General features: G+C 39.2%; 1 protein-coding gene across 1 annotated transcript; it reads left to right on the forward strand.

Annotated features, from left to right (window-relative positions):
• Positions 1 to 1,699: 1,699 nt before the first annotated feature.
• On the forward strand, positions 1,700 to 11,106 carry LOC113482407 (glycerol-3-phosphate dehydrogenase [NAD(+)], cytoplasmic-like). The gene is made up of 7 exons (XM_026853006.1): positions 1,700 to 1,872; positions 3,684 to 3,824; positions 5,028 to 5,166; positions 5,647 to 5,759; positions 7,304 to 7,537; positions 7,689 to 7,795; positions 9,053 to 11,106. Exons 1-7 carry the CDS (start codon positions 1,765 to 1,767, stop codon positions 9,147 to 9,149), a joined length of 939 nt encoding a protein of 312 aa, XP_026708807.1. The 5' UTR covers positions 1,700 to 1,764; the 3' UTR covers positions 9,150 to 11,106.
• Positions 11,107 to 11,224: the final 118 nt, after the last annotated feature.

An 11,224-nucleotide genomic window follows, 5' to 3' on the forward strand; every position in this document is an offset into this window, starting at 1 on the left:
TCATCATCTGGGTTGTGCTGGAGACACCAGCACTACCTGGCCAATTAATTTAGATGTCAAGTTTATCAATTAAAAAAAAAGATTTTTCTTATTAATACAGATTTCTTGTGTGGAGCCACAATTCATCCTCAGCAAAAGCCTTGATTGTGCTCTCTTGACAGCAGGGCAAGAGAACCAGAATATAAGTAATTTTATAAATAACATGAATTTACAGTATGACTACATGCCTTTCTTTCAAAAAAGCAGAACTCACAGTAAAGATTCACCCCTAAAACATTTCCCTAAATATTTTAAAGAACCAAAACCAATCTGCCCTTTAAAAAAAAAACAAACAAAACCACAACAGAAAAACAAACACAATCACAACAACAACAACAAAAGTCCCCCAAACCAACACCAAAAAACCCCCCCAAAAAGCATTATGGCAGCTCAGGATACAGCATATAGTCACACTGAGCAAGTGAAACCTGATCTCCGTAGGATTTCTTTATCATTAAAGATTAAGATGAAGCCCTTATTCTTTTATTACTTACTGAGCAATTCAGCCTTGTGCAAACCTGTCACGTTAAAAATATGATTGAGCCAAGGAGAGCCAGTTACAACATGGTTTCCCTTTGAACTCCTGACAGCACAGACTACCTGGACTTTATCTTGGATATACTCAAGACCTTTATCTGTTCCTGAAAACATACCACAGCTAAACTCTGTTCATGCTTCTTATTGCAGGTGTGTTACAGGTGGGCCAGAGGACAAGAGCGTTGCAGCTGGAGCTCCTCTTTCAGTTGTGTTAGTAAAATGGCCAGTGCTTGGAAGATTAAAGTAGCATTAAAATGGAAAGACAGAAGAGAGGAGTTAAAAAAAAAAATCACACACACCCCTCTTATAATTTAAGAACTTTAAGCAATACTTCCAATATTTTCTGCAGGGTTTTTAATCCTCTCTTGCCAAGAAAATAAGTGAATGTTTGCAAGGCTGCAGTGGTGATGGGGAAATAAAATTATTGTCTGAACTGAGATTAAAAGATGCTCAGCATGTCAGAAGAAGAGTAAACTGGACAGTTAAAATAGCCTCAGGATGCAACCATTACAGATCTGGTTACAGTGATAATTAGAACAATAAATAAAGAGACCATCAGGTTGAAGATTTTGTTGTTTGTTGTTTTGTTGGGTTTTTTTGTTTTTTAAGACAATAATTTCTGGGGATTTAGTTCATATAAAATCTTTATTGCAACTGTTTGGTTATTGGTGGGAAAGTGGGATGCATCTGTTTTAGATGAGATGCACAGACTGTCACAGCAAGATCATTCAGCACTACTTTACCACCTGGATTATTTAACATTTGTTGGCCTTCAGAAAAAAAAAAAAAAAAGAATTATCTGAGGAGTAAGAGAGATTCTAATTCCAGATACTGTATTTTTAGTTCTGTTGATGGTACATCACACTCCCACTCTACAATCTTTGGTCTGACTTCACATCTCTTATTACAGTTATGTTTTCTCTAGTTCTACTTTCTGTGGTGTGACAGGTTTTTGATGAAGGTAGTGGATAAAGCTTCCTGATAAATGTAGCAAGCACCTGAACACCTTTATAGCACAGGCCTTTTGTAAGTTATTATGCTTAAAGTAACTTGTATTTCTAATTCACAATAAAACTGTTTGTTTCCTAATAGTTACTTCGATTTTTTTCTTTATAAAGGGGATCAGCCATAGCAAGAATCATTGGCAAAAATGTCCAGAAGTCTAACAGATTTGATCCTATTGTTAAGATGTGGGTATTTGAAGAGATCATCAATGGAAGAAAACTCTCAGAAATAATCAACCAGGAACATGAAAATGTTAAATATCTGCCTGGATACAAGATACCCAAAAATGTGGTAAGTTTAAAAAAAAAAATTAACTTTTTTTTTTTTTTTTTAATGAGGGAAGCAACATCTGTCAAAATTAAAACTAGGAAGCAATTCACTGCTTCATTCTGGTTTGCCACCTAACTCATTCCAATATTGACATATAACTCACTGAAATATAACTCACTTCTGTGACTTCTGCTTGTCTCATATGTCATACACAACCTCAAACACCCAACTGTGTCAGGTGCTGGTAACGCACCATACTCCTCTCTGGCAGAAATCAGCATAACTCTAGAAATGGCAGGCAGAGATCTGTCTACGTAGAGCTGAAGTAATTTAAACCCACAGCATCTTCTGGATAAAAAGGGAAAGCTACTGCTCTCCCTTCTTCTAAAAATGAAAACAATAGCACAGCTAACAGCTGTGGCTGACGAGATGAATAATGAGCTATTGGCTCATGGGTGATTTCAGGATAGCAACACATTGCTATAATTAATAATGCTGTAAATTCTACCAAAAAGGTAAGGTATTTAATTTTCATGAACATTTAAAATAAGTTATGCATCTCTACTTAAATTAATCAGCTTGGATAATTTACTGCTACTGAAGCAAGCAAGGTGAGGGTTTTGGCTGGACAAGATTTTGCCAAATGCCACTGCTTTGTGAATAGAAGAAAGTAGCGCCATGTTTCTGGAACAGTTGCAGTTGTAAAAGGAAGTTTAAGACACTGAACATGATGGGTCTTCTTGCTGATGATTATATTTAGTACTCCATTTCATGCTGCAACTGCATATTTGCACTCCCATGGTTTGAACTTGGCACACAGCTCTCCTGGGTTACAACTGACTTGTCACTGTTATTTTTACAACCCTGTAGCAGATCAACAGGCTTGTCATCATCACTTGAGATCAGCCTCATCCTGTCTATAGCAAAGTCTGAGGCTTTACCAGCAGAAACCATCTGGTTGCAGTAAAGCCTGCAGGGACCCTGATACCTTCATCTGCAACTGAAAAAAAAAAAAAAAAAAAAAAAAAATCTATTTTTTTCCTTGCATTGCTCTGCAACATTTTTGAGAGAGAGGAGCACTGCCTGTACAGGACTGCCAGCCTCTGCTCCCGCTTTCCATTTTCCCAGAGAAGCAGCCTTGCTGGCAGCAGTTCTGGTTCTCCCGCAGTGAATCCCACTTGCTCTCAGGCTGTGCTCCAAGGCGATGTTTGCTCTGTAACTGCTGGGGACAGCAGGCTCAAATTCGTCTGCCGTTGCCTCTGCAGCCTGGCTTGAATTGTTCTGAGTAACACTAGCACTTGGAGAAGATATAGCTTGCTGTAAGATACAGCTTTAGAACTTATTAAGCATGTTGGGAAATTTTTTCTAGCTATTGGTCATTACTATATATTTAAAACAAACAACCCATCCCACCCCAAATATAATAATGTCTGCCTTTTGATATAGTTTATTCCTGAATAGCTCTCAGACGGTGACCTATGGAAACTAAAGACTGCCAGAAAAGGTTCTGTCTCGTCACCTTGCTTCGTTCCCCTGCTCCCTGCTGCAACCACTCATTCCAGCAGAACCATATGGGGTTGCTCAGTACCTTCAGGAACTACCTGAAGAAGCGGAACCAGCAAAGAGTCTTCCCAGGACAGTACAAGTTTAGAAAGCAAATCGTATTCCCCAGATTATGCACACAGTGCTGGGATGGGAGGCAAGTTAAAAGCAAAATTATGAAAAATTGATGGACATTTGTAGCATATCTTCAATGGCTTTGGCATACTGGTATCTTGCAAGGTGTGAGGACTCCTACCTGGGGCTCATTTCTGTTGTCACTCTTGTCCCAGGTAGCTGTACCAGATGTGGTCGAAGCAGCAAATGGAGCAGATATTTTAGTGTTTGTTCTGCCACATCAATTTGTTGGACGAATCTGTGAGCAGATCGCAGGCCAGATAAAACCTGGGACATTTGGAATTTCACTGATCAAGGTAAATTGTCATCTCCACAAGACTCAATCTGTACAGAGTAAATAAATAGCTTCAATTTAAGGGTAGGAGCTCTGCATAAACACAAGCATTTCTGCAAGAGTTAAAACTTACCCAGCCTCTGACAGCCCTTCTGCTGCTCACATGGCCGTGGAGGGGAAAGGATGGGGCAACACAGCCAGGCTTCAGAGTAACTGTCTTCAGCTTGGATCAGTTTCCACTTGGACCAGCATGGAGGTGAAAATGGGCAGAGGAAGGGCTACATAAATTGGTGCTGCTACTGGAAAAAGTACTTACCAGACTACAGCCCCAATTAACTCTTAACTGGAAAGAGCACTGAGTTGAAGTGCCTCTTCCAAGTACATGCTAAAGCTGTTCCTGGCAGCATTAAAATGGCACATTAGTGAATTTGCAGAACTGAAACAACTTCAATCTGGCATGAACTGAGGAATCTCTTTTTAAGGTTAGAGGTACCAGGTTATCATAATCTTAAAAAGAATTAATATTTTAAGAGAATCTCAAACTAAAAGCCAGAGGCAAAACATAGGAATATAGTCTACCAATATAGTCTACCACTTCTTCTTTTGATTGAATTACAGGAAATATCCAATTTAAAATCATAATGAAAGAAATGTAATTCAATTTTTCTTGCTGCAATAGCAGCTCTTTTCTGCCCTTTTTTTCCCTATAGAAATTATCTCACAAGCAGCAGTACACAGGGGAGAGGAGAGTAGGAGAGGAAGGAAATTCCTGCAAATTTACTTCTTTCTTGAACTTAAAAAAAACCCAGGACAGTGCAGGATACTCCTTAATACCAATGAAACACTCGGATTAATTCTTAGATCTTGCAGAAAAGCCACTGCTGTAGGCTTAATTCAGAAGTCTTGTTCTGTAGTACAGAAATTTAACACAAAGTAAAGATACATCATCAAAGAAGGCCTCAGGACAGCAGTACTGGACATGGGGCCTCTTGCAGGGTTACCTTGACCGTTGCTACCTTCTCGCTGAACTTGTCTTAAATTTGCTGTTATCAAAGTACAAACCCAGAGCATTTGTATTAATGGCTAATACTAGTGAATGTACGACCCAAATCCTTCCAATTAAAACCAGAGAGCTGCAGGCAATAGGACACCTGCTTTACCAGTGCTCTACTGCTGTCACTTTCCTGTTCTAATAACTTGGCTTTGATTATCGTCTTTTATTCAGGGGATCGATGAGGGTCCTGATGGCCTGAAGCTCATATCTGACCTCATTCGAGAGAAACTGAAAATAGAAATCAGTGTGCTTATGGGGGCCAACATAGCCAAAGAAGTGGCTGATGAGAAGTTCTGTGAAACCACCATTGGTAACTATTGCAAAGAGCAAATTAAAGCCGCTAGCTGTGGTTTAACTTTGCCGGTGACTGGAGGAATCAGGGGCATGTGATGGGTCCTGAGTGGTGTGGTGGGTGCAGCGCCCGCTGAGCCCGTTCAGGGAGGCAGCGTGATATTCAGGGAAGTTGGTGCTGGCAGGATCAGATCCATCTTTTGCAGGGTTTGTGGTTATACAAGCTTTCTCAGGCAGAAAGCTGCGTTAGGGGCTATCTACTTATAAGCTCTTCTGTTATTCAGCAATGCGTGGTCAATGCCCTGTGACTTGCATATGTTTAACACTGGCTTCCAACAGCAGGAACTGCTGTCACACAGATCTCTTGTTTAGCAACACCGACTTAGGTTTTTGTGGTCCCAGTAAAGGGTTCCCTGGGACCTTATTTCAGGTTTCAGTTAATTGTGTGTACTCTGAAACATTGCGAAAATGCTCTAACTTTCACCCTTCCTTCCCACAGGGTGCAAAAATGAAAAACAAGGGGAGATCTTTAAAGAATTAATGCAGACCCCCAATTTCAGAATTACCGTGGTGCTTGACTCTGATACAGTGGAGATTTGTGGAGCATTAAAAGTGAGTGGTTTTCAACCAAAATGTTGTCTTTAGAGCCAAGTTCTACCCTCACCTGAGTCTTCCATAAGCCACAGGGTCTAGTATGAGTCCTGCCACATTATGATGAGTGAACACAGACAAGATGTTCGTGTGACAATTTTCCAATCCGTTAAAAGGGGAAAAATTACTTTAAAATATAACTGCTGGCAAAGCATTTCAAAATAGTTGTATTTTTATCTTTATTTAACCAGAAGCACCTCTGCTTCTGAGGGCAAAATTTAGTCCACTCTATTTTCTTGTCTGCGCATTGCAAGCACAGGGAACAAAGACTTTTACTATATACAGCAGTCCCTCCTTACAACTTCTTTCCACAGTTCAAGTAGTAACCTGCTAGAAAGTTTGCATGAGAAGTGATGCTCTGTGTTGGCAGCATGTCTGTGCCGCGCTCAGTGATGCCCGTGTCGAGATCCCAGACTGGATCAGAGCAATACCAAAAATCACCAAGTTTCCAATGAGAGTGCACTTGAGTGAGATTTGGAGATTGTTTTTAAATGTGCTGAAAGCAACTCCAGCCTGTGATCCATGGTACTTTTTTATATATTCAGTCATCTGTTCTTCAATGATTCACCTTTCCTTGGGGAAGAGGGGATTACTGACTTGGAAAGAATTGGTCATGTTTAACCTTACATACAAAAAGAAAAGTTTATTTACATACAAAACCAAATACCCCCGGATTTTGCTTTTGGCCACAGATGAACTGAGGGCAGGCATAGAGGGGAGAGAGGTTATTTCTGCTCTGTGGGAAATCTTTGCTTTTCTGAAAATCATTACTTTAGCATTGCCTTTGCTAAAAAAAAGTAAAATCTGCACTGGGGCACATGCATGTCTGAAGCAAACGCTCCAATGGCAGTACTAGGTGACATATTACCCATATACAGTGAACTACACTAGGGACTGACTTAGGGGCTGGGAATTGGGAGGTGGGAAGGGAGACGTGCAGGACAATGGCGAGGAGCTGTGAAGATGTTTAGGATCCTGAGAATTTTGTTTAGAGCTGTAGAAAAGGGCAATTCTACTGACCATTTTTGCAGGCAAAACCAAAATTTGATCTACTGCAGTGCATAGAACTCATGACTGTTTAAATTAGAGACCCACAGAGAAAACCTGGAAAGGCATGACTCCGCGTGGGATATTTTGAATAATAAAACAGAAAGGACAGAGAGCCCCAACTTGGAACTAGCAGAAAACCAAAACATTAATTATTACATACACAGTATGTGATTGCAATATTACTATATTAAACAATTTTGATCTTTTCCCATGGGGATAACAGAGGATAGTTTATAACAATCTTCTAGAAGCCCAACTGCTTTTGTTCAGCAGTAATTAGCTGTCTACCTTCTTCATAACATAAACTCATGGCCGTGGGAATTTGAACCTTCTTCTGGTGAACGGGGTGAAGACAGATTTGTAGGATTTTCTTAAAGCTCAGTGCACACTGATGAACCACATCTTGCCTGACCATTTCCTCTCCTCCTCTATGTTCCACACTAAACTGTTTGCAGAACATCGTAGCAGTGGGAGCTGGGTTCTGCGATGGGCTGGATTTTGGCGATAATACAAAGGCAGCAGTTATACGCTTGGGCCTTATGGAAATGGTGGCCTTTGCCAAGATGTTCTGCAGGGGACCAGTCTCAATAGCCACTTTTTTGGAAAGCTGTGGGGTTGCTGATCTAATCACCACCTGCTACGGGGGACGCAACAGGAAAGTAGCAGAGGCCTTTGCACGCACAGGAAAAGTAAGGAGGATTTTTGAAATATTCTACACTAACACATTAAGAAATCCTTCTGTGTTTTTCAAAGGCATCCTTACCTGCTTACCTTCTTGATAACTGCTGGTATCACAGGAGTATTCCCTCTGATCCAAGTAACCGGTCTCCTCTCTTCTAGTCCATTGAGGAACTGGAAAACGAGATGCTGAATGGACAAAAGCTGCAAGGTCCTCAGACCTCAGCCGAAGTCCACAAGATCCTGAAACAGAAAAATATGCTCGATAAGTAAGTGCTTTTGTTTGAAAACAGCATAATCAACAACAAAAGATTGTTTAAGTAAACATAAGATTACCTGTGTTTAATTATCTTGTTTGTTTCCATAACAACTGCCTTCTACATCTTGGGCCACCATTAGAGCTCAGCTTAGTCTGACTCCTCATGGTCAGCAGAATGTGATGAATGTGTTAAAATAAACAAGCCACAGACATATAGGAAACAAAAGAAATAACAATCTGGAGAAGCTACCCAGACATCCCCGTCCCCCTAAACAAGATTGAAGGCCGTACACAGAGTCAGCTTGCAAACATGATCTATGGGTCAAAGGGTTTCTTGTTCTCAGTATATCACTGTTACAGCTTGCAGCAATACTGCTCTCAGCGCAAACATTAACTAGGTTATCTCAGTATAAAATTAAGGATTTAAAAATTTTTATACACCTTGAATAACTATATGTGCTGATATCAATGCTTTAGTGCCACAAATAATGCTGAGATAAAAAGTACTTCTAATTGCTTGGAATGATGTAAGATTATTTATAATTTGAAACCTTTGTCTCAGATTACACAATAGAAAAATTAAATTTCTGTCCATCTTATTCCCTCTTGTACATTAACAGGTCAAACACCGCTAAATAAACACTTAAAAAAAAACCCTATTAGAATTATAACAGATACAGAAGATTTGAGTACCATTATCTTTCAAGAATGAGAGAGAAAAGATCATTTCGACAGGATGTAAACTTTAAATCAAAACTTGATTTAATAAGTATCCTATAATTGCACTTAGATACAAACTCAAATCCAAGTCATTCAGTGGACTTTTTAACCACATAACCACTAAGATAGCTTGCAAAAGGGAAAGAACCCTTTAAGCCAGGAAAAGAAAATCATTAGATGTTTTAATTCTTTTCAGTCTTTCAGATATGAGTAATGAAAGCAAATAAGATATGCATTTTGCACACAGGAGAAAAAAGAGGATACACAATTCAAGATTTTTTGTATGTAAAAAATACTGGATAGGAATTTTGTCTTCAGAACAGCTCTTCTCTGCTGTCACCCCCAAGAACTGCCCTTAGCTCCTCTTAACTGTCCTGTATAGTCTCCCCGTAAACGCACCTCCAAGTTAAAATTACATTGCAAAGAGAAAAATTTTCTACTTTCTTTTTAATGTAATTTTTTAAAAGAATTTTTTAAAATTAGAAATGGAATAGAAATGTTTATATAAACTTTAAAAACTATTTTCATTGCCGCGTGCTTCTTTTAGGTTTCCATTATTTACAACCATCTACAAGATCTGCTACGAGGGTCAATCGATCCAGGATTTCATCGCGTGCCTGCAGAACCACCCAGAGCACATTTAGAGATCCCCTTCCTCACCTGGTTACGTTCTCATCTTCCCAGGACTTCAGTCCACTCCATGGCAAATAGAGAAACAGGTTGTGTGATAGTGCTTGCTGTAAAAGCAACAAAGAATGTATTTCAGTACCCTCATTCTGGGGGTAAAAAAACTGCCTTTAATTTCAACATTATACCCAAGGAACAGGAAACGAATGTAAAATTTAACAATCATTGATTTGAGTTAGTGATGTGGACATTTCCCTAGAACTACTTTCTAGCTGATTGAAAACAGTTCCTCTTGTAATTTAGCACGTGAACCTCAACATTTTGCCTACTAACATTTTTTACAGAACAGCACAAGATGCAGAAAAACTGAATTCATCCAAACAGAAAAATTATAGTGAAAAAAGGAAAGTCTGACAGTAAGAAGATGCAATCACCAGGGCAAATGTTGGGTTTCCATAATTTCCCTCAAACACAAATAACTTTTATGTATTTTTTGATATTTAGTCCTTCCTTGATTTTGTTTCTCAGTATAAGCCTCTTCAGAAAAATAGGTATTGTTTCTGTGACACACAGGAGTGCTCAGCAGATGTATAAATAAAACAGTTTCACGGGTAGAGGGAAGGAGAAGGAAGGGGGGGGGGTAGGTGGATTATTTGTTTCAAATTCAGGACACTGGAAATCCTCAGTAGTAGCATGATCTTTGTTAAACTTACTGTATCCCACTGAAATACTGAAAAAAAAATTGGAACAACCAACTACATTTATGTTAACATCGGGATTTCTCAGCAAGTCATAGTCATTAATTGGTACTAGCTGAGAGGGCAGAACTGGAGGCTGACAAGGAGGATGTATGCACAACTTGGCTTCAGCTTGCGCGATGCTGTTATTTTGAGGATGTAACAAAAAATGAAAAACCCTCTGTAATATTTGACTTTTTATACATGCATGAAAAGGACCGCTGTAGACGCACAGAAATCCTGTAAAATTGCATTTGAAACTGGGCTGCATTTTAACTCCACTGGGAAACTCCACTGGACTGACACCAGTGTAGCTCCCCACGCCATCTTTCCAGGCTGCAGACTAACACCTTGATCCTGCTGTAGTTTAAGCAACACATCTTACACTCCAGAAGAGAGAGATCTCTGCCTACTTGTGAATTTTAAACACAAACTGGTTCATGTGCCAGGTTTTTTTTATTTTGCTACCAATGGCATTTATTTTCAAAACATGAAAGTTTTTAAACCTTATAGCTGTACTCGGGTAACTTTACATACCTGATGTTTTTCAGAGTTAAAGCCAACTATGAAATTAACAGTGGCACATTTTATAAGCTTTAATACCCTTTTGAAAGACTCCTATTTTGAGACAAGGCAAACAAAAAGGAAGAGTAACCTACTTTTGCATTGCTTTATCTGATTTTCCAAAATAGCAGAGGAAGACAAGTGGGGTTTTTTTAATCTATGTATTTGCTGACATATTGCTTGGGGAAGGGGGGAAACTACATTATAAAACTGTCTCCACACTCTGTTTTAGAGGAATGTGATTGTCTTTCACATTTATCAGAGTAATATATATTAAAAAATGTAATTATAAATATATTGTAAAAATCTCGGTCTCAGAGCTAGCAAAGCTGTCTTGGGTACCAGAAAGAGTGGCTTCAGCACCACTGGTCTCTGCTGAAGAGGGCTCCGCAGGGCAACGCCAACATTCCTTTTGCTGAAATGGGAATCATGGGGCCAAATCCTTTACAGGAAATGGGGAAATATGGCCCTCCATTTCAAGTGGAAAAAGACTTAAATATTGCATAATTTTAAAGTATGAAATATATGAGGATGGGATAGAGAATTCAGAAACCTCCTTACTTCACTGGCAGGCTGAACTCCTGATAAGTCCTGTATGAGCTAATAACAACACAGAACGTTTTACATTCAAAGTGTATCAATTAACAGTTTAATAAAGTGATCAATATGCAGATGACTAGTTTAATTTTTCAAAATTCTTAACAAAAAAAGACTGGTAACGGTGGTCCTTTATTGCGCTTATTCGCAGGGTTAGTAACTGAGTGTCAGCTCTCAAAGAAAAGGACAAGAGT

This window comes from Athene cunicularia, assembly GCF_003259725.1.
Source record: "Athene cunicularia isolate RWA chromosome 7 unlocalized genomic scaffold, athCun1 chr7_part1, whole genome shotgun sequence".
NCBI classification, from domain to species: Eukaryota; Metazoa; Chordata; class Aves; order Strigiformes; family Strigidae; genus Athene; species Athene cunicularia.

Coding starts and splice junctions, on each gene's coding strand:
- LOC113482407 (XM_026853006.1), top strand. CDS start 1,765: ATGTGGGTATTTGAAGAGATCATCAATGGAAGAAAACTCTCAGAAATA. Junction 5,167..5,646: donor GTTCTGTGAAACCACCATTG/GTAACTATTGCA, acceptor TCCTTCCCACAG/GGTGCAAAAATGAAAAACAA. Junction 5,760..7,303: donor AGATTTGTGGAGCATTAAAA/GTGAGTGGTTTT, acceptor AACTGTTTGCAG/AACATCGTAGCAGTGGGAGC.